This window comes from Leuresthes tenuis, unplaced genomic scaffold (assembly GCF_036924035.1).
Source record: "Leuresthes tenuis unplaced genomic scaffold, fLeuTen1.0.hap1 SCAF_17, whole genome shotgun sequence".
NCBI lineage: Eukaryota > Metazoa > Chordata > Actinopteri > Atheriniformes > Atherinopsidae > Leuresthes > Leuresthes tenuis.
The window spans coordinates 13,845,184-13,871,839 of record NW_027325371.1 but is presented as its reverse complement, the minus strand read 5'-3'; the positions used below and the strand labels follow the sequence as shown (position 1 = coordinate 13,871,839).

Sequence of the window (26,656 nt, the reverse complement as noted above, 5' to 3'; positions counted from 1 at the left end):
TCGGAAGTTAAACACAATCTGAATGAAGGAGGGTGTACGTTCATCCGTACCTGGGGTTGAAAACCTTTGATCTGCTATGAAGAGAAATCCCCTGATGAGATCCAAAAGGTCTACTCTCCTCAGATCAGAGAGTCAGAGCACTGACACAAGAATGAAAAAACACATGCCTGCCTTCATCCAGAACATAGTTTGTTTCCAGTGGTGAGCAGGGATTTTATCTTCCAAATGCTGACCTTTTTCACTCGGTGCATGTGGTTAGGTTTAGATATTAGAAGGCCGTTGGTTAGGTTTAGAAAAACACCATGGCCCATGTTAAAACAGATATGAAAATGTACCGCATAAGAATTTCCTTTTCCTGGAGCACAAGTTGTCAAGTTACAGTCCCGCAGTAAACGATCAAAATTATGGAGGAGACATGACTGAAACCTTCCGCTGGTATACCTTTTTCAAAGTTAAAGTTGATGTCCATCAGAGAAATTCTCATTATCAGACCATTTCCCATTTTGCTGAGACTGTGTTGATCCATGATACCGGGAAAATTTAGTTTTTTTTTGTCTTTTTGTTAGATGCAAATGAATGTTTGAAAAAATTAAAGCACAGACAAAGCACACAAAAGTGATGTAGCTTTTCTATATTTGTTACAAGCAGGGCACTCTGTTTTGTAGCTGCTAGACACAACAATGAGACAATAAATTAAAGGTTCATAATCTCATCATCTCTTGTCATGGTAACAGTAATTTGTTTAGCCTCGGTTGGCATGCCGCTTCCCATGGTTTGAACCCGCAATTTAATGCTTGCTATAAATTGTTTACACTGTGGATTTGTTTGCGAGAGTGAAAATCGTCTTGTGTGGATGGAGTTACAAGCCACTGTCACTCTTTGAGATTAAGCATGATTGGGATGTTTATTTTGTACAATAACTCTTGTTTCTAAACAGCGGGCACGTGGCAAACCAGTCACAAAGAGCTCAACAAACTATACAAAAGGCTGAGGCAAAGTGGGCAGATTTCAAGTTAGATGAGAATGGAAGTGCTGCTTTCCTTTGAGCAGCAATAAGCGAAAATGGTTCATATTCAGGACTCCACACATATTCCATGCTTAGTCTCACTTGATTCAGAGAACCAAACCACAGGGATTTATCTTCTTCTTTGTGGTTAGGTCTCCCCAAATCTTGTAAAATTGTGACTCCAGCTTCAATTGATGAGGGAGAGAGATTTGGACCGGAGAGATATTGGTCTTCGTAGTTCAGTGCAAATAGGGCCTGTTTTAGGAATATGGGATATAGAACTTTTACAACAGCACTTTATAACATTGTTTTTGTGGACACATTGCAGCACAGGTTTCCACTGTTGTTTTAGCCTCCAAAACACAAGCCTGCTTATTGGGCCTCGATTGGAAAACTCGAAGGATGAAAATTTATAGAGAGGCTCGCACTTGGTTTATGAGGTATAAACTGAGCTCCCGCTGCCAAACAGTGGGAGAGCTTTCACACTAAAAATAAAACTTCTGGAAACACTTTTGGAGGGGCATTCATTTCCATATGTCTGTGTCCACATTTGTGAATTAAATCAAATGTCTGCTTCTTGGACGTTAAAACCACAGTATGCTCCACAGGACTAACTCATCTTCAGCTTTAAAATGTTAACAGGCTACATGTCGTTAATCCATTGAATCAAAGAGGTTATGCACCTGTGCTTCACACACGGTTCATTTTTATTTGTTGAAGATCCCATTCATTATTTTGAGAGAGCGGTACAGTGGTACACTTTGGACAGCAAAAATATAACACATTGGTTCATGTTTTTTTTCCAGTCGACTGAATATGTTATTACATGCTCATGAAAGTCGGTCAATATTTGTCAGCGTTTTAGGGCAAATATGAGGAAGACAAGGCAGAGCAGAGGGTTACCGTGCAAGTATCACACACATACATATCGTCCCGACACACAGAGCAGCCCCTCTGCATTTCCAAAAATTCAATTATGTCAATTTCCTTACCATGTGAGTGTGTTTCTCTTTGATGTGATATGTCACATGCCTCCTCTCTGACTCAGTCCCTCCAAAGCGTCTGTGTGTTGGTGGTTGTTTTCTCAGAATAGCTACACCACAGGCCCGTCTGGTGACATACAGTGCAGCACGCAAAGCCAGGCATCACGAATGGTGATTTTCTGACCGAGCAGGCAGAAAAGACACAGACTGCCAAGCTGTTAAACACTCACACATGTTGGACCGTCTTGCATTCCAGGTATACGCTTAATTCCACCAAAAATGAACAGTGCAAAATCCTTTAGTGATTTTCAGATGGTTTTCAAGGTTGCAGTGCAGCATTTGCACATTCTCTGATCAAAATTAGATGTTTTTTTTTATTTCTTCATTTAATTTTAAGTGCTATTGCATCCTCACAGAACGGCTAGATTAACTTTACTATGAGAAAATTACTTGAAAATAAAAAAATGAAATTGCCTCTAAATATATATCCCAGATGGCATGCTATTGTAGATTTAAATTGTATTCAATTCAGTTTTATTTCTTTGATTACATGTGCATGTCTGCTTTCCCACCTAATAAGAAGTCGTTAATGTTTTGGTCTGTTTGCTGGTTTTATTTTGAAAGTAGTATTTTTGGATTGTGGATACTAATTATCCACTTGATTTGCTTATTGTAGTTGAGGTTTTTTTGTTTTTTTTTGTATGTTTTGGACGTAAAATAAAACCCATTTAGTTGATGGAATCCTGGGTATTTTTGATCGCAGTACTGTATAGAACAAAAAACTTGCAGGTGCCTGTGTGTAAATGTACTCTGATCTCAACAGTTCACACAAGCATTCCCCTTAAAGCTCTGCTGTTTGGCTCAGTTATCACCCGGCTTCATTTCATGTCATAAGTGACATCACTGTTGGTGTGTTAGATCGGAAGCCTGTGGTCTCCATGTAATCCCCTCCTTTGAGAGCATCAAATGTACCTCCTCAGACTCCTGCTTGATGACAACACGACAGCTAACACTGTGAACGTTAAACCAGAGCTGAGCTTGAGCTTTGAGGTCATTGTTAAAACCTGTGAGAGTGTAATACCTTCGGTCACACAGGAACAATGAATGGTATGATTCATGTCTCATAAAAGATGACACCAGTGAGCGTGCTCAAAGTACACTGCTTTGACCCTGTTGTGGGAAAAAAAAAAGCAGACCGTGACAACATTTCCCAGCTTCCAAGTCTAATTAAATCTGTCATAACTGTTCTAAAGATTGACATGTGTAACCTCTCAGATCCCTGAGGGCCAGGGCTTGTGAGTCTTGGAGTAAAAACATGCCCTGCAGGTGTGGAATGATGATGTGCTTTCACTCAAGTTACAGCAGACCAGTCTGGGACGGACTGATGGAAGCTTTGATTGATCCTGAACACAGAGAGGCCTTTGGGAGTATTGTACCTGAACCTGAAACAGACATTAACGTTAACAATGTGGTCATGCTAAAGCTACACAGCCTGGAAGTCAAAATTACACTCTATCAATAGAAATACTTGTTGATGACACAAAAAAATGTAGTTGGCATTGGCAGCCTTAGAGACGAGACAGAGAATACGTGCTAGTATGGCTGAAGTCACTGTGAGTGAAACGCACCTACTAAAACTTTTATTTTTAACACGGTCGTGGCATCTGAGTGTGATCTCATCAAACTCTCAGAGGAGCACACATCTGAGCTGATCCAACAAGAAGCAGAATATGTTCCAAGCCCCAGCACAACCACAGGAGGACGGTGCCAAACCTATGTCCTCTAAACTCCTTCACTAATAAGACCATTTTTTCAACTGGAACTCATCCGGAGTAAACTCTATAACTTTAAGGCTTCTAAAGGATACATCAAAATCCTGACTGTACTGTTTAAAGTGATTGCATCCTCTTATGTAACATGGCTTTCTTCAGAAGTGCACATATTTGAAAAACAACAGCTGCAGGACAGGAATTTCTATGGAGTGGAGAGCTCAAATGCCACGTTTTTTGTCCTTTATACTGTGATCATTATATCAGCATTCAAACTTTCATTTTTACAGCACGTTTACCTAAATATTTACATCATACATGACTATATTAGTAATTCATCATACTAGATTGAGCTGATGTTGTACTGTAAGACTATCTGTGGGACTGTGATATCTGCAGTCATAGACTCTGCTCATTGTGAGGTACCAGACATGCGCATAGATATTTGTAGTTAAGATCATCTTAAACATAAACGGAAAAATTAAGCTTTTTTGCACATCATACGCAATAAATACACAATATAAGCCAGTTAAATGTAACCGGCACCAAAGTACCTTCCAGCTCTACATTGAATTGCATAAAAAGCTACTCACGCTTTCTTGTAATAATGATCAAATTCTAATAGAAACATATGAAACGGTACATGAATATGTGAAACTAATGTTTCTGGTGCACTTGTTTCCTTGATTTCTCATTTGCTCTATAACAGAAGATAATAGCTTATTTGTCAAAATTGAAACCCTGCGTTGAATTAAAAATGCTGCACACAAACAAATTTGAGTGTCTTTTTGAAAGAATATATGCTCATTTTGAATTTGATGCTACTAAACATAAATATGTATATGTGTGTATATATTTGTATATCATGTGTTTAGCCTATATAAAGTTCAAAGAGGTGCACCTAAACTTTGGAAAATCATGGTCGCTGTGTCTGGTAGTTGGAAGAGGACCGGGGGACCATCTGGCTTGTTATCAGTGCACAGTTCAAGAGCCAGCATTGTGATGGCATGGTGGTCCATTCATGTCATGTAGCTGCTTGCACACCTGTGAAAGTATAATTCATGCTGAAGAATATATAGCCAGATGTTTTGGAGCAACTGCTTCCATCCAAACTACGGCCTTGTTTATTTCAGCAAGGCACCGCCAAACCGCATCCTACATGTATTCCAGCGGCATGGCAAGTGCTAAACTGTCCTGCCCGCAGTGCATGCTTGTCACCTACAGAAGATATTTTTGGGCTCAATAAGACAAAAAAACTGACAAACCAAACACAAAATGAACATAAAAACTGTAGAAGTCTCACTTTCAACATTTAACTGTAGGGCTGCACAAACAGACAAAATATGTAGGAAGTTTCGTGTTTTTTTTTATGCGACTTCAACGGCTAACTAGCATGGACAGATACAAACGTGGAATACAGCCCCCCAACACATCTGGGATTAACATGTACTGAACTATTTTGAACTATATCGCATATTTTCCCAATGTTGTGAGTCCCAATACGTGGTCTTCATGCTATTTTCAGTTAAACATAGGTTTAAAATATTTGAAAACCCGTTTTCTGGTTTTATGTACGTTTATTCAACAGCATCCAAATACTGTCAGAGACAGTTTGTGTTGAGAAATCTGTCACACATTACAAAGAAGGTTTTATAATCATATGGATACAAGCCTCAAACATACTGATATTAATTTCCCATGTAGAGGATTATAGGCCTTATATATGTATTATCATATTTTTAATCATCTTGATCCTTGTTTTCCTTATTGGTGTTTTTGTTAACATTTTAAAAGTTAGACTTCTGCTTTAAAGAAAAAAATAATAGTCAACACAGTACCATACTTTTTATTGAAAAGTTGTGAATACATCTCCACAACTGGTGATCAGAACAGTGACAGTGCATGATTTTTTTTTTTTTTTTTGCATTTTACTGTAAAGTAAAATCAGTAAAAATCAGTAAAACTGATCGCGAGAATGAAGAGGTTATTTGGATCGATACAACCAAGTGGTGAACGGTAAACCTCTGAAACGGGGCAGCAAAGAATCATATTTGTTTGGTGGCACCTCACTGCCACCTGCTGACTTTCCATGAATCTCCAAGTCTCTCCAAGTCTTCCTTTTAGGTGTTTTTGGCGTCACTAGTGGTCAGGTCTGTCTACTTTGAAGCTCATGGTAACAACGTCCTCGATCCCTGCCTGCAGCTCATCGTGCTCCTGCACGGCGGAGACTCCTTTGGGGGTCCCGGTCAGAATGAGGTCCCCCTCCTCCAGGCTGATGAAGTCGCTGATGTAGCTGATCAGATAAGGGATGGAGAATATCATCTGAGAGGTGCAGCCGCTCTGCCGCAGCTGGTCGTTCACTTTGAGCCACAGCTTGACGTTCCCCGGGTCAGCAATGCGCTCTTTGGGGATAAACTCGCTGACGGGGCAGGAGGTGTTGAAAGCTTTGGCCATGGTCCAGGGTAAACCCTTGGATTTACACTCGTCCTGAATGTCCCGAGCTGTCATGTCCAAGCACAGAGCGTAGCCTGCCACATGCTCCATAGCGGCGGACTGTGGGATGGCTGTTCCCCCTTTCCCGATGACCACCCCTAACTCCACTTCGTGGTGCAGGTTGCTGGTGTACAGAGGCACCAGAATAGGAGATCCCTCTCTTACATATGCAGAAGGAGGCTTGAGGAACAACAGAGGCTCAGTGGGGATAGCATTTTTCAGCTCCTTTGCGTGGTCTGCATAGTTTCTCCCTACGCAAATTATCTTCCTCCCCCACTCCCAAAACCGAGATATATTCCGTGCCGTCATCGTGGAATAACGCGAGTTAGTGTCTGTGGTTTCAGCCGCAACGAAGCAGTCAGCACTAGATTGACTAAACTTTGACCGATACCGCTGACCGGTACTGGATCGTTAACCTATGGCAAGTCTGAAGGGACATTCTCAGAATTCAGACGTCAAATGAATATGGATATATCGTCTAATTAGATACGATTATCTCTGTATATGGCAGTCTAAAGTAATCCAAAATGTTGTCTACAACATACTAATTTATTTGTATTCTTTGCCAACTTTTGCTCAAATTAACCACCTGTTTCAGTGACCGTCCACAATCAACGACCCGAGAATCGATTATTAATGTCTGGGAGGGTTACGTTGAAAAAGGGGCGGAGGCGGAACTAAAACCAAACTTTACTGGTTTATTCTAACGTGATAAGATATTAGCTACTGTTATGTTATTCAAGTCTCTAATAGGGAGTGCCTGCACTCTAGTAGGAACTGCCGCAGTCTTAAAATTTGGTACGTCCACTCCGTTTCTGTGTACATGCTAATATGTAGCACGTTAGCCTGTTACTTCAATGTCAAGCAGCGACATATTGCTGATGTGTTTATGTTGATGTGTTTGTGTCGTTGTTAACGTGAAGGCTGTCAGATGAGTACAGCTGACCTGTAGCACAATATGCTCAGTGACAGACTTGTTTGACCAGCGTTTAATCTGCTCAATGAAAAGTAACAGTGGCGTGATGGTTTCTGGAAAAACGGGTTTCACAAAAGCTGACGTTGTTTACCTTTAGTGTCGCATCAGATCGCGGGTTAAACACTTCCATCCAGCGGTCAGTGTGCTGTGTTTTTCAGTGTCATGGTGTTAATGACATTTTAGGAGAAGTTAGGAGAACGAAATCAAAATAGGCTTTACTGAGTGTGTTTTTACTTCATGTTACTTTTCCGCCGGGCACATATTGACTTGTATACTTACATTGACTTGTATCCCTTTTCTGAAGCACCTGTGGAAGTCAAGGTCCAGGCAGCCGCTCTCCTTCACAGCACAGTGAGAAAATCTCACCTGGTGGAACAAGCTAATATGAGGGTCGAACTTCTCCCAGCACTTAGTGACAACTACATGTACCTACTGATTGACGAAGACTCCAGAGAAGCAGCTATTGTTGATCCTGTGGAGCCCATTAAGGTCTGTGTGTATTACATCGCTGTGTATTACCCAGAAATCTAGCTAAAGAGCTGCAACACCAAGATGCCGTTTACAAGTGGTCAACAATCTAAAATAATCACGATTCCAATATTGAATTTGATTACACAAGATTAACAATTTTGTACTTTGACTCATTATATTTTGTATGCTTTGCTGATTCAGATGGCTGATTAATTAAAGGAAAAACATTTCTCTTGCCCCTCAGTTCCTCTGTTATGCTGTAGGTGGCATTTCGCTGTCAATCTTTAGGTCCACATCTCCGCTATGGAAAAGTCACCTTTTGAATGATGACATTCATCCTATGATGAAATAGCTCTACCCCAGGAGAGAATGTACAGATGTTGGGATGAGAGCACCATCTACAGAGGAACGATTTCCTCATACGTAGGCCTGCCATTGTTGGTCCCCGGGTGATTTGTATGTTGATTTTTAGGGTGTTGTGTTCAGTGAGGGTTTTTGGTCCCTATATTGTTAAAAATACCTTTTGCTTTTACTTCCAATGCTCAGATATGTTTTTAATTGGCTATCCTGAGTAGAAATTAAGTAAACATGAATTTTTATTGCGGTTTTGGAGTAAAATATTATCCAGGAGGTTGATATGTTGAGTCTCTCTCTCTCTCTCTCTCTCTCTCTCTCTCTTCTTATATATATATATATATATATATATATATATATATATATATATATATACAGCCTTGGTGTTTGTTGGATCCTTACAGTAGGCTGCTTTAACACACATCCAGTTACCCAAAATTCAGTGGAGCGTGACATCAACTTGGCATTTTCTATCAATCCATAGGTCATTGAAGGGTCACTTGGCATGTTCACTTGAGGTAGAAAAAACACAATTATTGTTTTAGTCTGACCAAAATCAGACTTTTAGAATGAAGGTAGGCGCATTAATATGGCCAAAATTGTATGAAATTGAGCTTATCAAAACCAGATAAACACATCCACATAATGCCCTTTGCATTAGACTTGAATGGACATAGGCACACCACACATGCTCCAAATTTCCATCTTTTGCATATTTTTATGAAAACATTCACGTCTAAGCGTATATATAATTCAACTGAATTCCTACTAAAGCAGCTCACCTTCACATATCTTTGTTTATTTTGTCAGACGGTTGAACGCTTCACAAATTGTCATTTCAAAATCAGCCCTTTTTTTTTTTCTTAATTCAATTTTATTTTTTTATTATTATTATAGCTGCAGCATCATTTGACAAAATCCCCCGAAGCCGTAACTGCACCTCAACTCAACTGTGCATGCAACTGACGAAGTGGCTTTAAAAGCATGTGAATCGCACATTGTGGCCCTTGCAGTCGCAGCGCGTATTTCCAACACTGCCGTCCAGCACCATCATTAAAACAACAAGACATGAGAAAACGACACGTGGGAATGCTGCGCCATCGATCCATTAAAGTTCCAGAAACGTGTCGATTCAGTGCCGCGGTGGTCTGAAGACAGTTTGTTGGTTTCATTTGAAACTTTTCTCTCCCCATCTATATATTTGCTTGAGATGTACAGACTTAACAAACGGCGGTAATACATTAAGTCGTAGTTTCTGGATATATCATGTTATCAAACTAAAAAACCAAAGTCGACTGAGAGAGTCAGAAACTGCAAATCCCCACATATAAAACCTGCAACCAACAACTCTACCTTTCTTGATTAACAGCTTGAATGAGTAATTATTGTTTTATTTTTTTCATTTACATTTTTATCGACTAACCAGCGAGCATTTTAGAGGGACGACCTCAGTTGGGACTCTTTTGTGCTTTCAACAGGTTGTGGAAGCTGTAAGGAAACATGGCGTTAAACTCACAACAGTTCTGACCACTCATCACCATTGGTATGCTTGCCTGTTGTTTTACCATTCACAAATCTGCTTTGGCTACCGCAGATACAGCGAGCTCGACAGCACTCACACCTAAAACACTTACATTTCTAGTGTAGCGCGCTAAGAAAGTTTTATACCTTTTCTATGGAAACAAAGTGCAGTAACTTTCCGCTTTTTTTTTTTTTTTTTTCTGTTGCAGGGATCATGCCAGTGGGAATGAGAAGATGGTGAAGCTAATGCCAGGGCTGAGGGTCTATGGAGGTGATGACCGAGTCGATGCCATTACGAAGAAAGTGTCTCACTCCAACACTTTCAAAGTGAGACCATCGGTCTTTTGCACAATTAAGATATTCAACATTACCCAAATGACTCATGCTGTTTCATGTTTTTTATTTTTTAAGGTTGGATCACTCAGCGTTAAATGCCTGTTTACTCCTTGTCACACAACTGGTCACATCTGCTACTTTGTAACCAAGGAAAACAGCTCTGAGCCTCCAGCTGTTTTCACAGGTTTGTCGAATGGCGTTAACATGATGGGACAGAAGTCAGCACTCCGCCTTGTGTTACAGCTTTTCATGCCCCGAGGACTCTCTTCTGTCTTCCCGTGCAGGTGATACGCTGTTTGTGGCTGGCTGTGGCAAATTCTTTGAGGGCACCGCCGAGCAGATGTACAGAGCCTTGATAGAAATTCTGGGACGCCTACCTCCTGAAACGGTAAATGCGCACACGCCCCTTCTGTGATAGCTCAGAAAAGAAAGAGTCTTCATGAAAATCTCTACCAGTCAGTAGGAAAATATACTTTCCTATTATGAGGGCCTATTATGACAGAATGTGTTTATTTGTGTTAAAGCGTGTTTACTGCGGACATGAGTACACCGTCAGCAATCTGAAATTTGCACGTCATGTGGAACCCCAGAATGAGGTCATTCAGAAGAAGCTGGCGTGGGCAAAGGTATTTTGGGTTTTCTTTGCAATCAGACGATCAAAAATCAAAACCATTGAAAATAAGAACTGTCTTGCACGCGTGTCTTCTTCTTTTTTTTCCATAGGAGAAGTGCAGCAACGGGGAGCCGACGATTCCATCCACTCTGGCAGACGAATTTACGTTCAATCCCTTTATGAGAGTGAAGTACGTGCAAGTCGACTGAACGCTGGTCACCTCAGAGGAGTCTGTAGTTTGTCAAGAGCTACTCACTGCTGTGGTGCCGTTTTGACTTCCTCTTGTCCTCTTTCGCTGTTTTAATTTAGAGAGAAGTCTGTTCAGGACCACGTGAAGCAGACGGACCCAGTTGAAACCATGAGAAGCCTCCGGAAAGAAAAAGACAGTTTCCGAGTCCCTAAGGAGTAAAGTCCAGTGTGTTCATGTTGACTTTTTCAAGTGCTCACAACGCTGCAAGCTGCACATTAAATATTAATGAAGATAACTCGTCCTCCAATCCATTTGAAATAGATTTACACATTAACTCCCAGTGACGGTACACACTTTTACCACCAGCTTTAGCTGTTTATAAGACTCTAACATATCTGTTGTATTTGGTGTCTTTGGCTCATATTGGTGAAATGGTAATAAGGAATATATGGCCATTTAAAAAAATGCTTTAAAGGAGAAATGAATTTTAACTCTGGAAATATTTAAGTTTATTTAGTATAATTTGTTGATGTATTGAACAGTTTGGTTCAGTGATTAGATTTAGCATTTAACAAAGCAGGGAGCCACTCGAGTATCAAATCTTAATAATAAAAAGTGGTTATTTTTCATTCTGTAAAGATTTGTATTGATGTTTTACTCTGATCAGAATGTCTCTTCTTGTCATTAATTTTCATTTTTGCTAAAAGACAACGCACCTGCTTTTTTTTTTCTTTCTGGTTTTATTTAAAAGCATCAGGTGAGCACAGTTAGCTCTTCTTGTTTGTGTATTTGCTTTACATCTTAGAGATTGTGAGAGCTCCAATGCTTATTCAGTCTTTGAAAGGACTTTGCATGACGTTCTTTGCTAAAAGCAATAAAACACATCATTGTTATTAAATAAAAGCAAATGTCAGCTTTCACTTGAGTGTTTCATTGACATGTAATATATTTGTGGATCATTTCAAGAATATAATTGTTGATTAGTCCTCACAAGGCAAGTAAGTGAACTTCTAACTACAACTGCATTAGTTGCATAGGTTTGTTAAAAGTGCTGCAGCAAATTCGAATTTGCATTCTTAACTAAAATTGTTAACACAACAAGGACCATCTGAACCAAACACTAGTGTTTATACTTGTGACTTCAGAGTAAAACATGACAAATATTTCTCTTGATAATGACCAAGGTGGATGATTCCGGCTCGATTAAAATGCCTGTGTTGTGAAACGACACTTTGCCTCGATGATGTCGCGATAACTTCTCGGTCTCAAAGCAGAAATGTGGAATAATAATTTTGAATCACAGTCGGGCAGAAACACACGGACAACAGCGAAGGTGAGGTACGTAAACTTTTTTTATTTTATTTATTTTTTTAGAAATCGATCATTTTAGATAAAATCTTTCATTTCAAAGCTGCAGAAAGCGTCCAGCTCCACAGTGTTGAAATAAACAAAGCGTGCTTTTCTAAGCTAACTGTCAATGCCTACGTACTAACAATGCTTTGTTAACGTACAGGTGCCTAATTGTCAATTCCGTTGACCAATTAAAAGTCTTCCCGAAGCGTCGCTCGTTGTGTTGCGCATGCGTGTGTGAGTGCCATGAAAGTAAAGGTGATCTCCATCCTGGAGGACAACTACATGTACCTGGTGATAGAGGAGCAGAGCAAACAGGCCATAGCTGTGGACCCTGCGGTACCGCACCGGGTGAGAGGCAGATATTAGTGTTCTATTCACATTGGAAGTTGATATACTGAAACTTCTTTTTTAACCTCTTATTTTTTTGCAAATGTTACAAATCATAATGAAGTGTTGAAAAAGTCATTTGTACAAGTGAGATTAAAGAAAAACGAAGAATGAAATTGATATGGAACAGAACAGTTAATGAAAGAAGAAACAAGTAACGGAAATAAATCACATTCTTAAAGCACAAAACTGAATAAATACAGAGGGATTTAATGCTATCAGGCCATATTTAGTTGAAGCAGTCAAAGGGCTGCACTTTGGAAAATGAACTGAAATGCAGCCACAGTCTATCGCACAAAAATTATTATATACGCATTTGCTTTTGAACCCACACTTGTCACAAGATATTTTCGTGTTTGTTCTTGGTTAAAAACGCAGCATTTGTGGACAAATTTATGTCATCTAAGCCAGTCATCCTTGTTCTTCTTGTTGTTTGCCTGTTTGTGTTGTTTTGTTGTTATCCAACAACATTATGGGCCATCTGCACTATGTTTTTAGGTTGATCATTTGGTCTATAAACTCTAAAGTTTGTTAAATATGTGTTTTTTGTTTTTTTTTCAGTTGTTAGAAATAGTGAAGAGAGAGGGCTTGTCTCTGACTGCTGTTCTCACAACACACCATCACTGGTAAGAGCAATCTTTGGCATAAGACGCCTCTTAAATGTGTCACTAACACCCAGGCAGGTCACACTTTATCAGGCAGCTTGGCTTTATTTCCTTACAGGGACCACGCCCGTGGGAACGAGGCTCTGCTGAAGGACGTTCCTGGCCTGATGGTGTACGGGGGAGATGACCGGATCGGGGGTCTGACGGATAAAGTCACAGATGCTCAGGAACTGAAGGTGGCCTCACAGTGACAGAAATTGAACATCTTAACTTGAAGAAAACAACAACTGTTTATTTGTTCTCCCCTTCTTGTCTTTTTAAAGTTTTCCTTTCTCCCTTTGCAGTTTGGTTCCATCAATGTGAGGTGCCTGTTTACTCCTTGCCATACTTCTGGGCACATGTGCTACTTTGTTTGGGAGGATGAGTGCGCTGACGCCCCTGCTGTGTTCACAGGTCTTTGTCTGTTGCATCAATCAATGACTACATTTTGAGTGGCACAGTGACAGTTTTTCTTATTGTTGGCTGTGGCGTTGACTGACCACTGTCCTCTGCGAACCTTTCTTTTGGTTGTCAGGGGATACGCTGTTTATCGGTGGATGTGGGCGGTTTATTGAAGGCACAGCAGAACAGATGTATCACAACCTTACCAAGGTGCTTGGTTCCCTCCCTCAAGACACGGTAAGGGAGGCGCAGAGAGACATTTGTCATGCAGGATCAACAGCTGCCAGCAGGACCTCCGATAACTCTGAGTCACAGTGGTGGTGAAACACACATACAATGAAAGGGTTGAGCCCTGTCTGGCTCTCTTCAACATCTTAAATCCTGAGTGACAACATTACTGAAGCTGTGATGTGATCTAATCTGTACTCTAACCGAGGCTTTCTTCATCTGTAGAAAGTGTTTTGCGGACATGAGTACACCATCAAGAACCTGAAGTTTGCCATGCTTGTGGAGCCTGAGAATGAAAAGGTTAAAGAGATGCTGAGCTGGGCCAGGGTGAGCAATACAAACACACAAAACACCAAAATCTTAAAGAGCGTATCTAGCTTCCCTTGGAGCTCAGACACCGCTCTTCTGACATGAATATTTAAAAAAAAATGAGGCAAAGTCTTTACATAAACCTGCAAATCCCTGTAGTATGTTGTATGTTGCCGTGTTGTATTAGGAGTGAGGGGGGGGGGGGGGGGGGGGGAGGATTATTTCATTTAGAGTATGAAGTCAAAAAAGTCTTATTTATTTTTTGAGCACTTTATTTATGTCCACAGGCACGAGATGATGATGACAAACCCACAGTCCCATCCACCCTGATGGAGGAATTTGAATATAACCCTTTTCTTCGCCTCTCGTGAGTTTTGATTTGTTTGTGTGAAACGTAACAGGGCGGGGCCGGCTTGAACAAGCACATTTGGTGAGCTTGCATTTGCCCTTCTTCTAATCCTCATTCCTGCAGAGAGGAAGCAGTGCAAAGGTTCACAGGGAAGACGGACCCCATAGAGGTGATGAGGGTCCTGCGGAAGGAGAAGGACCGGTTTAAGAAGCCCAAGGAAAGGCTTCCTCCTCACGCCATGTTGGCTTTGGAGTGGGGGCTGCTCAGACCCTGACATCTAGTTTCTGAGAGGATTTAATCAGTTTTCATGAAGAGTGACTGAATGCAGCAAGACGCAGGATTGTAGAGGGTAGCATTTATTGCTTTAACTCTTAATTGTTCTGAAACCATGATTTCACAATGAGACCAGTGTAAAGCTGCTTTCATTATAGTCCACATGCAGAGGCCCGCACAGACGTTCGGGATGCTGGTAACATCCCCCAAAAAACTGTTAAAACTCCCTTCAAAAATACTTTTTGTCGTGGTTGAGCCATATGCTTCTGTATATATGGTGTAAAGAGCAAGACTAAGCCTATGTGAACATGGAAATATTAGGTTTGATTGTGTAGAGAAAAAAGATATAACTGAACTGAATGTTACGGCTAATCTCTTATGCACAATGTATTACATTCAATACAATCAAATGCTTCATGATTTATTTGTGTCTCATTTTGATTATGTTCTATTTCAGTACTTATAAATGTGTGTTTCTGTCTTTTTTTTACTTTAGCACTTAAAAGCTTGAGATCTAATTTACCGTCGAGTCCAGTTTGTTCATTTATTCCCATAATGGTCCCATAATATAAGTATTATGGGACCGTTATCCACTTTATTATAAACTGTAACATGCAGTGTACATTACAGTGAATGTAAATTGCTGCTTTTCAACTTAAAGTGTACTCTCGCACTGTACAAGAGCCTATAACTGCACATGAAAGTGATGTAATAAACGTATTGGTCTGAATCGATGGTCTGGACAAACTGTTTATGTTAAAAGAAAAATAAAATAACAGACAAATTAAGTTTTTATTTTTCAAAATGTATATATACATATATCTAATCCTTAAATAAACAAGGAATGATCACATTTTGGCATGTATTATTCTAGCTAACAATTATTTACCATTTACAAAGACAATCTGCAGTAAAAGGGCAAACTATCCGCTCATGTTCACATAATTTGATCACGCCTGCTCACTCACCTCAGCAGGCACACCGTGGAAAAGCGTTTTAAAGTTACGATGGCATATGGCAGACTTTGGCAACAAAACCCTCGCCTCTTTAAAGACACACAAACAGTCACAGTTAAGTGGACGGCTGGGTCTGTTGAAAAGTGTTCGAAAACCTGCGAAACACGTTGCCGAGCAACGCGATCACCACTTCATCGTGAGGCCGTTGCTCATCTTCTCCACTGCGTGGTACTGTGTGTGCAGCAGCTCTTTGGCTCTTTCCTCCCCCACGCTGAGCAGCCAGGACTGGTACAACTCGGCTACTTGAGCGTCATCTTCTGGCAGCAGGGGGCGCTCTGCCTTGTAGAGCTGCTCAACTTTCTGGAGAAACTCCTTCTGGTTCTGACCGGTCTCAGGCTTCACCTGCCCGCCGCCATTCAGACATCCTGAGAGTTAACAAGGGAAACGTGCTATTTACTTTGAACTACTTGCTCAAATGATGCAAACTGAGAAGTTAGTATATGACTACTGTGTTTTTTTTCCAGAACATTTTCCGGACAACGCAGACAGTTATCCCCCAGATTGAAAGTTTTCTACATTTTGTCGTCTCATATTTGCCTTAGAACAGATTTGGGTCTTTTTTTTCTCATCAATCTAACAGAAATAATCTTAATGGTGTCAAATGAATTCAAGTAGGAACAAGTGGAGTCCAGAGAAGTTTTTAGAAGCATCAAGCCGGAGCTCAAATGCAAGTGTTTGAAAAATTCTGAACAAAGTAAACGATCTCAGTGAATAAACAGAAGCGTGTGTCTGCTTTGTCATTGAGGAAAGTTAACTGAATCCATTATAGGATGAGTCTAAAACATATAAAACAGCAGAAACTCCTAAAGGGGCTGAAAAACCTCTGCGTGATTTGTACGCATGATCCGAGAAGCACGCCATTTGTGACAGGTTCTGACACGGTTGCCACTCCGTGAGGAAGCATTCGTCACTTTACCTGATGGACAGGCCATAACTTCCACGAAGTGGTACGGCGACTTTCCCCTCTTGAGTTTCTGCACAAGGTTCTGAATGTTGCGGAAACCGTAGGTTGAGGCAAAGCAAAGCAGGACTTCGCCATCTTTCTCCAGTCTCACCTCCTGGAAGTCTTTGTTCCTGAACCGTCAGGTAGGAGGAGACAGTGAGCAGGTGCAGTTAATTTGCAATTTATTGATGTGGCACACATTTGTATTAATGTTTTAATAAAAGTTTCTCCCTGCAGATACAAGGCCTCTGAAGCAGGCCCCACTATGCAGATTAGATCATGTGGCATTACAATTTCACTGTGTTTTGAGAAGAGGCTAATACTGAAAGGTTAAACTGCTTTGAATGTACTTCATCAGCCCATGACCTTTCATTCATGATGAATTCAAGCTCGAGAGGCCATGGAAGTATAATGACCCTTTACCACACACTGTCACAGAAGCATACTCACCTGAGTGTCTTGTAGGTGAGCTCCTTCACCTCCTCTCCAAAGAGCTGCTTGGCAGCATAAGTGAAGACATGATGGAGGTAACCACCGGACCCACTGCCAGCATGGCTCAGGAACTGATCCCCACACACACTGCTGAACCTGGGTGAATAAAAAAATTTAAAAAAACTTTATAACTTTTCAGTGAAGTTTGCTGACAAAAAAAAAAAAAAAAAAGCTCAAATTGTTCAGAACTGACATTGTATCCAGGGCTACGGGATCAACATCATTAAGAGAAACATTTTCCTCCTCCAGCATTTTCTGAACCTCTCCTGCAGTAGACAAGAAAGTACATGAGAATGAAAATGCTGGACATCCACACGCACAAGAAGAATTTCGAAGTGTAGCTGATGTACCAGAAGTGATGACACAATCCACTTCTCGGGTCTCAGCTTTGTTTAAGAAGAAATCCGAGCGAGAGGCCTCGAGTTTCTTATCAAAGCAAGGCATCACTGCCACATGGTAGATCTGCTGTGGACTCAACCCCTGCCAACACACACAACACACAGCTCAGACTCTCTCTGTGAATAACTATACATCCACTGACATTCGTAGTAGTCGAACCTTCCAGGACAAACTTGAACCGAACCTGTTTTTCTGCAAAATAGCCTTTAACTAGAGAACCCATCACCTGCTGTGGGGAGCGGGTGGTACTGATATATGGAAGAATATACTCCCCGTGTGTCTTCTCTGCATAGCAGATCCAACCTGCAAACGCACACAGAGGTAATCATCCCAAAAATGATCTGTGAACAGACATTGAAACACTTACATGGTCGACCTTCAGTATAAAGAAGGTCCCTCCTTCAGCTGAACTGCAAATACTAACACCTTATTCTACTCATCCTGGACTGAATTGAACAGAGTAATTTCACTTCCACAGCTCAAAATAACGAATTAATGAACCAAGCAGTTGATAAAACGAAAGCTTCCTTAAGCAGCTTTTTTCTACATTTTGGAAAGTTTGAAAGTTTAATGATTTTGGTTTTATTCAATCCTGGACTATAGCGTTCCGACAGGATATTAGAGAAGAGAAATGAGGCTGATAAATAAAGCTTCCTGGCACAGTTAGCACACTCTCACACAATGCATTTTACTTTGTGTTCATGAGTGGGTTTTTTTCCCTTTATTTCTTTTGTGAGATACCTGGACAGGCAGATGTCAGCATGGGCAGGGCCTTGCTGTCCTGCTCCCTCCTCTGGAACCGCTCAACAAACTCTCTCTGACTCTCCAGCAGACTGAAACTCCGACTAAAGCTGGTGTCAAACACATGATGGACCCCTGCATAAAACAGCGATAATGGTCAGAGGTTTGCGTGCGTCTGCCCATATTTTTGTTCTGCGATTCAAAAAACAGAAAGGAAAAAGGCTCATACCCAGGCGTTTAAAGAAAGAAGTGAGTCTGCTGCCTGTCTCACTACTACTGAGGTCATAGCGCGCGGCGAGGGAGGCTCTGGACTGTGGTGACACCGACACAACCACCGTCTTCTGCTCTGCCTCATCGGTCTGTGCAAGAAGTCCACATGATGTAAAAGGTGAATGCGCAGAAGCACTCAAAATCAACACTCTCGCAATACAGAAGCTGAAAAAAAACAACTGCAACAAGATGCACCACACAGAAGTCCTGAGAGATCTTTAAACCTTGTTGCTCTGCAGCACTTTTAAAAGTTCCTCGTGACTCTGCTGCGTGATGAGGACGCTCTCCGCTGAGGTGATGCAGCCACTGCAAGCCAAACAGTCATTCAGCGATATCTTTGCTCTCTCCAGCTTTTGCTTCCCACCATCCTTCAAAGACAAGGTGGATTGACTCTTTAGTGGTGCAATATTTTTTTTTTAATAATTCACACACAGATTAGGGATAAAGCCTTGATACCCACCAGGTTGACTTGAACATAACTGCCATCATCTTCTATCTGTATTCGTGCCACCGATTTCCCTTGTTTCTTCTCTACTTTGACTGGTTTGACACATTCCTTAAGAACAGACACAAAACACGTCAACCAAGCAACCAACTTTTCACGAGTTCTTTTTCGATGGAAGATTTCAGCTCTTTTTTCAAGGTTTTCAATGGGATTTAGGTCAAGACTCAGTTGTGGCCAGCTAAAAAAAAAAAGCATGAAATACTTTCCTTTTGAATCATGCTTTTGTTCCATTGCTGTGTGCTTTGGGTTGTTGTCCTAATATAAGAAGGCTAAAGTGTTATGGTAAAAAAATGGCATTGCTAACAAATGTATTCAACGAATATTCAATGCCTTCCTTTTTCATTTGATCAACTTTGGACACTTAACACCAATCTGTACTTTTATCTAATTGGTTCATGTGCTTTTTCCTCTGAGGAAATTCTTGATTCTGTTGTTGTATTCAGGGGTGCCAGTAACATTGCCAACAACCGAAATGTAAAGACTTATTTCATCGGTATTGCATCATCGCCATCGTTAGCCAGAAGCTAGCCGTGGCACGCGTCGAATAGTTGTAAAGTAATATCTTACGCCCTGTGATAGGTTAACAGCTAAACTAACAAATGAGCATCACTTTGTGGGGATTTTTTTCATACAAAAACACTAAATGTCACTGTTGTTTTTTGGGTTATTACACAGCAGCACTACTACGAACCACTACAAAGTATGCTAGCTACCGTACGACCTTTTCCACTGTTAACTGCTGTTATATGACAAGACAATCGTCGGTATTTACCGTGACCTTCCGGAATTAATTGGACATAATGTCATGTCATAGTAGTTTTAGAAACCGACCTGAGAGGGGGTGATAAAATCGTCTAGATCCGTCAGTTGTAGGACACCGCTGAAGTGAGAGGCCATTTTTACTGCCGTAAAGTCATTGTTTACTCTTGTGTCGTGAATAATTTGCCTCACAAGCGCAAACCTAACATGTGTTCAAATGTTGGCACGAGACACCCAAAATTCAACCAAAACTAAAGTAGTGGAAGCTGACAGGCCCAAATAGCACGTAAGACTTTATATCATGAAGATAGAAAATGGAAACCCATATTCTGAGTTGGGTTTTTTTGGGGAGGGGGGGTTACAGTGAGGCAACACATGGGAGCATGAACAAAAGGCGGGCTCATTCGAAACACGAATTTATATAGACATCACAGCAGTAGATGTTACAACAGACAAGTTTCCTTTCCTGAAATTATACTTTTATACTTGGGTCACTGTGAGGAAGAACAGACAGCTTAATACCAAAACCGGCAGAGAAAGGCACTGTGACTCAGGTCTCCCACATTTATTTATTCCCTCCAGCTGCAGTTGGATGACACTTGAATGTGATGGAATTGATCGGACTATATTGACGTTAAAGCAACTTGACTTGGACATTGACATTTCTGAGTGACCTCTGATGTTGATCAGTTGTGCAAAATTCACGACTTAAGTGGGTAAAAGATGTGTGAACCTGTTCTTCACACGTGACTACTTTCAGAGGCCACGATCATGTAAATATAGACATGCTTGAATAAATTCAGTGAAAAAGTTGCAATTATTTTTCATTCTGAATAAGTGTCCGATGTTGAAGATGGTAGGTCTAACTTCATACAGCCTACTTTATAAACCATCAACGTTGTGCAGATAGGAAAGCCAAAGAATTGTCTTTGTATGGTCACTGTTTGATTTAATTAACTGATTGTGACCAGATAATCAGATATTAACTATACCGAGCCGAATGGTAGCGTTATTTATGATCAAAATTTAATCAACACGTTTCCAACTCCTTGCCAATGACAGACAAACGTGCACGCGCCCTTTTGTTGTTATGACTACGGGGTCGTAAATCCGCCATGTTTTCCCTCCCCGATGCAGCGTTGCGACAGAGACGGAGAAGTCAAGCGACATGAATGTAGAAAATAATCATACGGCAGAAACAGAGAAAGAGCAAACGAAGAACGGCAACGAGACCATCACCATTCAAACCACACTGGGAGATGACGGTTAGTCCCCCCACCGGCTAAAACAAGTCTGAAATGTTTATCGGTTATTGTGTTTGGGCCTGGCTAACTTCCTCCATCGTGAATTGTTGCTAGCGGCTAACTGCCATTAGCAACATCAGCTTGTTTGCTGTTTTGCTGCAGTTTCTCCCAAGTTGGACGGGTGGGCAGGCTGCGGTATTTTGGAAGGTGTATGGTAAACCGGTGGCAGTTAGCAACGCGAGAAAATAAGTGAAGTTAGCTCATGCTGATAAGTGAAGTTAGCGCGTGCTGATACGTGTTGTGTCTGTGCTTTTAGATGATGTGCACAAGTGTGGACGCTGTCAGTCGGAGTTCTCAACGCTTGACGCTTTCATTCAGCACAAGCTGCACCAAAGTTGCAAGCGCTTGGAAGCACGGGAGGCTGGTCAGGATGCCACTCATGAGGTACGTGCTAAGCTTTATGGGTTTACATTAAGGAGCCACTCCAAACAGATGGTTGCTAGAAGTAGAATATATACATATTTATACATATCTTAATTTCCCCAGGTTACTGCAGCCAGCTCTTCCTCAGAGGTGAAATCAGCTGAGGATGCATCATTGAATAAACTTGTGAAGAACACTGATGGTGAGTCAATAACTTTAAACTGCCAGTTGTTTATTTTTTCTTATTTTCTTAATCCATAAAACTTTGAAAAACCTTGAAAAACATATACCCAACCTTCCGTCTGGTGACATAGTTACTTTAAGGCTTCATATTGCACAAAATCATTATTTTTCATATTGCACAAAATCATTATTTGGCCTGTTTTTCACGAAGATGAAAGCAGTGGACTGATGGGTCGAGGTCGCAGGAAGAAAATGGCCTCAGTTAAAGTCACAGATCAGTCTGATGGAGCTGAAGGTTTCGTATCTGACGACACCGACAGTGACAAGCTGACGTTCAAAGTCAACCAAGAGGGCCGTTATATTTGTCACCTTTGTGAAAAGACATTTAAAACTGTGAGTAATCCGTTTGATTTGTGTGCGTGCGGTAATTTAGAAAATGGCACCTGTTTGTAATGGTTTGTCTCTAATCCTGCCCATCCAATGGATATTTCTATTTCTTTCCACAGACGAACATCTTGAGAACGCACATGAAAACTCACAGTGACCAGAAGAACTTCTCATGCGAGCTATGTGGGACGTCGTTCCGTACCAAAGGCTCCCTGATACGGCACAACCGTCGTCACACTGGTATTGAGAATGAGCTGAAGTTACACAGCGCTGTTCGAGTTGTCGGTCTGGTGTTTCCTCAGAAAATAAACGTAATTGTAAGTCTTTTTTCATTTCCTTTTGCAGACGAGCGGCCGTATAGATGTACCCTGTGTGGCCAGTCCTTCAGAGAGTCAGGGGCTCTCACCAGACACCTTAAAGCACTGACTCCCTGCACAGAAAAGATCCGTTTTGTCCAGTACAAGGAAATCCTTGTCAGCAAGGATGGAGTACAGAAAGGTCAGTTGAGTAGTAATTATTATATATTATTATAATTATTGTTTTATATTTACCAATCCAGCATCAATTTAATGTAGAAAAAACATTTTGTGGTGTTAAAGCTAGGTTTAAAAGTAGAAAATAAGATTGAATCTGTGCAAATTATTTAGGTGTTGACTCTGAACAAGGTTCAGTGGTGGCCCAACAAGAGGTGGTAGTCCTGGAGCATCAGCCAGAGGAACAGGAGATGGTGGAGGCTCAGGAGATGGTGGAGGCTCAGGAGATGGTGGAGGCTCAGGAGATGGTGGAGGCTCAGGAGATGGAGGAGGCTCAGGATATGGAGGAGGCTCAGACTGCTGTCGTTAGTGTGGTAGAAGCTGATTCCCAAGAGGTCCTCAGCCAGGTCCACTTCACAATGGAGGTGGACAGAACAACCGAGGAGCAACAGGTGAGGACGTGCATTTCAGGGTCCTGTACAGTTTTGCTCGTCATTCCAGCCCGTAGTGTCGTGTTGAACTGTCGCTCTGGCCCTGACCAGGTGGTGGTCGAACAGTCGCAGGCAGAAGCTCTGGCCGCTGCAGCAGGAGACAATCTCATCTGCCAGGCCATCATCAACTCTGGCATTGCTCTGGGGACAGAGGAAACGGTGGTGGAGGAAGTCTCGCAGACATCTGAGGAGATGGAAAAAGTGGTTTCTGAACGTCCTGATGCTGATCAGAGTGTCATTGAGATCCAAGTTAAAGAAGAGTTTGTAGAGATGGAGGAGGTGAGAGCAAAAGTGTTGGGAGTCGACTGGCATGTGCATTCTTTAACCAATGAGGGGTGATTAGATAATATTCTTCTTTTCCTCCCTCCCAAGGAAATAGGTGATGATCGGATATCCACAAAACTGTACACTTGTCCACATTGTAACCGATCATTCAAGGGCTTGAATTATTTCCGTTTTCATGTCAAAGGTCATTTAGGTAAGCCACCACTTTACACTTGGCACACATACGCGGGTACATTAAAGAGTGGGGGGCCAGAAAAACATTTCATGCTCTCCGTCTCTCTGTTCCTCTTTGCGCAGGTTACAAACCCTTTAAGTGCACATTGTGTCACAAAGAGTTTCTTACTGGTTACCTGCTGAAGAAACACATGGAAGTGCATGTCAGTGAGAGGCGATATAAGTGTGGTGAGTGTGGGAAGCTGTACAAAACCATTGGACATGTACGTGAACACATGAGGGCCCACTCAGATGAGAGACCGTACCACTGTAACAGATGCAACAAAGGATACAAGACCAAGGTGAAATGACCAGTGTTATTAAAGATATTCGTCTTTTTGTTGCGTTGGTATTTATATGAAGTTATAAAAGCGTTTTTTTTCTGCCATTTCTTTTGCTCAGAATGCCTTACAAGTGCACCAGCGGACTCACGGTGATGAGAAACCCTACGTGTGTGAGTTCTGCTTTAGAGGCTTTAGAGAGAAAGGCTCTCTGGTACGACACATCCGTCATCACACTGGGGAGAAGCCTTTCAAGTGCCCACGGTGTGGCCGGGGCTTTGCTGAACACGGGACTCTCAATCGGCATATGCGTGCTAAAGGTCAGGGTAATGGACAGAACTCAAAATTAAAGCAGCAAAAATATGCCGCAGGTATACGGGCAGACGAATAACATGTTTTCCCACCAGGGGGTTGCCAAAGGGATGAATCCGGCGAGCAACAAGGTGTTGTAACAGAGGAGCAGGCCTCTGTGGACAGCCTCGCCACAGCAGCCATCATCTCAGAGGATCCTCACGCTGTCTTGGTTGAGTTCTCCTCAGTGGTGGCAGACACTCAGGAGTATATTATCAAGGTGGGAGCAACATGGAGAGCGAGGTTAAGAGAAGATTTGAGCTCGTTAAAGCTTTTGGGTAGGGAGAGTGTTGCTGCTCTGTGACCTGCTGGAATTTAATGTCGCCAAATTACAATCTTTAGCCCTGACGTCATTTTAAAGCAGTACTTTAGTACTTTAGTACTTTTAAACCCTTGGCTATTGGAAGTAGAGTAATTAGTAGATGCTCTCATGAGGCTGAAGAGTGACACCTGAGCCTGTCATCATACAAAATATGTTTTTAACCATAAAAACGGCTTCTTTTGTTTTTTCTAAACACCCTCCAGAATGAATATTTAAAAAACCAAAAACAACTTCTCTTTTTGTATCCACATGTATGAGACTAGCAGGTTTTGGACGTATCAGCCTACTTCATGCACGGGCTGGAAACCATAACAACAATGGCGCCTGTGTGATGGGCTTTCATTGCCTTTGTGTGTAACTTTACATTGAACCACAACTGTGTTTCATTGTCCGAGCGCACAAACAATCTGCTCACTGTGTATGTTCGGGATGTTGTTTGCTTTTATTTTGATGCGTTGTTCATGCAGACGTTATCGCCCCCTGCTGGCCGGAGTTATTTCTGCAGTAGGATAGTTGAGGTGTTGATGTACACGGAATCTAAGGCTTCTGCTGTGAGAGGAATATGATGCACATTTATTTATTTATTTATGTTATTCGACAATGAATCAACAGTTTCCAAATCATGATACCCTCTAAAAACGCAATGTTGAAAATGGTTAAACTAGTAAATGTTACACGCTGAATCTAAGGCTTCAAACACACCCTGTGTGTGGTAAACTGAAGTGGCCGGTCCCGCTTCCAGTTATCAAAAACTGGTAATTGGCTGTGAAAAAATGTTTTATACCTTCTTTAAATCCTGATACTTTTCAGAGATTACTTAATGTAAGAGTCTTGTTTCTTCCTGAGGGTTTTACATGAAAATTACATCCAAGTCATTCACTCGCTCTGCTTCTCTCTTATCTTTTAGACCCAGACTGAGGGGGAAATGCAGGAAGAAGTTACGCTTATTCAGGACAGCCAAAATGAGGTCAGTATGCACACAGACTGAGCACATAGGAGGCAATATGTACAAATTACAGCAGCTACAGATTGACAGTGATGCTAAAATGCAGGCTGATGAACTTAACTTAATACGAACATAAATTCATTATAGTTGGCTTATCCTACAAGTCCGCCTTGAACTCTTCCATAAAATCTCTCCCTCACAGATGGAAAACCAGATTGTGAAAGTCGTTCAACGGATTGTCAGCCAGTCGCATGGCACGGGCGGCCACCAGATTATTGTACAGAATGTGGCGGTGAACGAAGACGGCGCGTCCATCTCCGACTGTGGCGACACCATCACCATCGCTACACCCGAGAGCCTGACGGAGCAGGTTGCTATGACGCTGGCCTCCGCCATCAGTGACGGCACGCTCCTGGCCACGGCAGGTACCGTGGAGGCAGCTGAGGGGACCGTTACCATGGTTACCACAGAGGAGGAAGCCGCAGAGGAGGGAATACAGATGGTGCAGCAGCAAGAGGAGTATGTCATCACTTCCCCAGAGGAGGTGGAGATTCAGACTGTTGTTGTATGATCAAAGGGTTTGGTCACCATGAACTGTAGTGGCCGTGGCTTCAGCTGTAACTGTGTAGTGAGTTACTGTAGACTTTTTATGAGCTTCACGTGCGCATCAACTAACTGCAAAACTAAGGCCAAAGTGTTCATGAGGTTTATGGTTACCATAATGGAATAATGAGGATTAGCTCCGTCATGTGTTTCTGTTGATTTCTTTGCCAAAACTAATCTGTGCGTTCAGTGTCGAAGCCAATATGTGAACCCTGCAGACTAGATTCACTTTAAGATTAGGTTTCAGTTAAACATTTGGCCTGAATGGTAGCAGATTTTTTTTTTTTAAGGTACAAGCTCTGCCTGTTTTTTACCTTGATCTGACGTAGCCTAAACTTTTGTTTTCTGCGGACAAAAGAAGAGGAAATTCTACCTGTGTTTTACTACGCAGCATGGCATAATTCAATCGCATTGTCCCCTTTAGGTCCGTGAAGTCTGGCTGAGCTGCAGTCACGTTTTTAAACTTTTTATCCGTGGTGCGAAGCCCTTCACAGGCAGACATGCTCCCCTGCCTGTGTAAGGCCATCCATGACGTAATGTTGCAGTTCTGAGCTGTGCGGTCATAATGCATCCTTCAGCATGATACAAATACCAGAGAGATGGGGAAATGTGCTCCCCAAACACTTTGCATCAAATAAATGCTATTTTCTTACATATGTGACTAAGAGTTTT

The 26,656-nt window shown here is 41.6% G+C and overlaps 5 protein-coding genes across 6 annotated transcripts; 3 read left to right on the top strand and 2 right to left on the bottom strand.

The window, feature by feature from the left end:
- Positions 1 to 5,578: 5,578 nt before the first annotated feature.
- On the bottom strand, positions 5,579 to 6,675 carry fahd1 (fumarylacetoacetate hydrolase domain containing 1). The gene has a single exon (XM_072368413.1). It carries the CDS (start codon positions 6,558 to 6,560, stop codon positions 5,898 to 5,900), a length of 663 nt encoding a protein of 220 aa, XP_072224514.1. The 5' UTR covers positions 6,561 to 6,675; the 3' UTR covers positions 5,579 to 5,897.
- Positions 6,676 to 6,916: 241 nt separating this feature from the next.
- Positions 6,917 to 11,327, top strand: LOC140273499 (hydroxyacylglutathione hydrolase, mitochondrial-like). The gene is made up of 9 exons (XM_072369100.1): positions 6,917 to 7,049; positions 7,532 to 7,716; positions 9,531 to 9,595; positions 9,783 to 9,900; positions 9,985 to 10,093; positions 10,194 to 10,297; positions 10,434 to 10,535; positions 10,633 to 10,712; positions 10,832 to 11,327. The coding sequence occupies exons 1-9, from the start codon at positions 6,983 to 6,985 to the stop codon at positions 10,929 to 10,931; spliced, it is 930 nt and encodes a 309-aa protein (XP_072225201.1). The 5' UTR covers positions 6,917 to 6,982; the 3' UTR covers positions 10,932 to 11,327.
- Positions 11,328 to 11,953: 626 nt separating this feature from the next.
- hagh (hydroxyacylglutathione hydrolase) lies at positions 11,954 to 15,439 on the top strand. Of its 2 annotated transcripts, none has more exons than XM_072369138.1 (9): positions 11,954 to 12,045; positions 12,226 to 12,413; positions 13,014 to 13,078; positions 13,176 to 13,293; positions 13,402 to 13,510; positions 13,632 to 13,735; positions 13,952 to 14,053; positions 14,323 to 14,402; positions 14,508 to 15,439. In XM_072369138.1, exons 2-9 carry the CDS (start codon positions 12,309 to 12,311, stop codon positions 14,656 to 14,658), a joined length of 834 nt encoding a protein of 277 aa, XP_072225239.1. In that variant the 5' UTR covers positions 11,954 to 12,045; positions 12,226 to 12,308; the 3' UTR covers positions 14,659 to 15,439. The 2 variants fall into 2 exon arrangements, with proteins under 2 accessions (XP_072225239.1, XP_072225238.1); XM_072369137.1 differs by having other exon boundaries at positions 11,954 to 12,050.
- On the bottom strand, positions 15,438 to 19,959 carry narfl (nuclear prelamin A recognition factor-like). Its single transcript, XM_072369136.1, has 11 exons — positions 19,855 to 19,959; positions 18,979 to 19,074; positions 18,743 to 18,886; positions 18,478 to 18,607; positions 18,249 to 18,383; positions 17,692 to 17,810; positions 17,459 to 17,588; positions 17,302 to 17,374; positions 17,067 to 17,204; positions 16,590 to 16,747; positions 15,438 to 16,038 (listed from the first exon to the last, which is right to left on the bottom strand). The coding sequence occupies exons 1-11, from the start codon at positions 19,918 to 19,920 to the stop codon at positions 15,797 to 15,799; spliced, it is 1,431 nt and encodes a 476-aa protein (XP_072225237.1). The 5' UTR covers positions 19,921 to 19,959; the 3' UTR covers positions 15,438 to 15,796.
- Positions 19,960 to 20,887: 928 nt separating this feature from the next.
- On the top strand, positions 20,888 to 26,638 carry e4f1 (E4F transcription factor 1). The gene is made up of 14 exons (XM_072369153.1): positions 20,888 to 21,047; positions 21,343 to 21,470; positions 21,573 to 21,651; positions 21,844 to 22,025; positions 22,139 to 22,259; positions 22,365 to 22,517; positions 22,667 to 22,944; positions 23,035 to 23,262; positions 23,356 to 23,461; positions 23,566 to 23,783; positions 23,884 to 24,082; positions 24,170 to 24,333; positions 25,343 to 25,402; positions 25,584 to 26,638. The coding sequence occupies exons 1-14, from the start codon at positions 20,951 to 20,953 to the stop codon at positions 25,950 to 25,952; spliced, it is 2,382 nt and encodes a 793-aa protein (XP_072225254.1). The 5' UTR covers positions 20,888 to 20,950; the 3' UTR covers positions 25,953 to 26,638.
- Positions 26,639 to 26,656: the final 18 nt, after the last annotated feature.

Coding starts and splice junctions, on each gene's coding strand:
- fahd1 (XM_072368413.1), bottom strand. CDS start 6,560: ATGACGGCACGGAATATATCTCGGTTTTGGGAGTGGGGGAGGAAGATA.
- LOC140273499 (XM_072369100.1), top strand. CDS start 6,983: ATGTTATTCAAGTCTCTAATAGGGAGTGCCTGCACTCTAGTAGGAACT. Junction 7,050..7,531: donor TGCCGCAGTCTTAAAATTTG/GTACGTCCACTC, acceptor CCTTTTCTGAAG/CACCTGTGGAAGTCAAGGTC. Junction 7,717..9,530: donor ATCCTGTGGAGCCCATTAAG/GTCTGTGTGTAT, acceptor TGCTTTCAACAG/GTTGTGGAAGCTGTAAGGAA.
- hagh (XM_072369138.1), top strand. CDS start 12,309: ATGAAAGTAAAGGTGATCTCCATCCTGGAGGACAACTACATGTACCTG. Junction 13,294..13,401: donor CAGATGCTCAGGAACTGAAG/GTGGCCTCACAG, acceptor CTCCCTTTGCAG/TTTGGTTCCATCAATGTGAG. Junction 14,054..14,322: donor AGATGCTGAGCTGGGCCAGG/GTGAGCAATACA, acceptor TTATGTCCACAG/GCACGAGATGATGATGACAA.
- narfl (XM_072369136.1), bottom strand. CDS start 19,920: ATGGCCTCTCACTTCAGCGGTGTCCTACAACTGACGGATCTAGACGAT. Junction 19,075..19,854: donor ATTTTATCACCCCCTCTCAG/GTCGGTTTCTAA, acceptor TCTGTTCTTAAG/GAATGTGTCAAACCAGTCAA. Junction 17,375..17,458: donor GGATTGTGTCATCACTTCTG/GTACATCAGCTA, acceptor TGTCTACTGCAG/GAGAGGTTCAGAAAATGCTG.
- e4f1 (XM_072369153.1), top strand. CDS start 20,951: ATGAATGTAGAAAATAATCATACGGCAGAAACAGAGAAAGAGCAAACG. Junction 21,048..21,342: donor AACCACACTGGGAGATGACG/GTTAGTCCCCCC, acceptor CTGTGCTTTTAG/ATGATGTGCACAAGTGTGGA. Junction 22,945..23,034: donor GAACAACCGAGGAGCAACAG/GTGAGGACGTGC, acceptor GGCCCTGACCAG/GTGGTGGTCGAACAGTCGCA.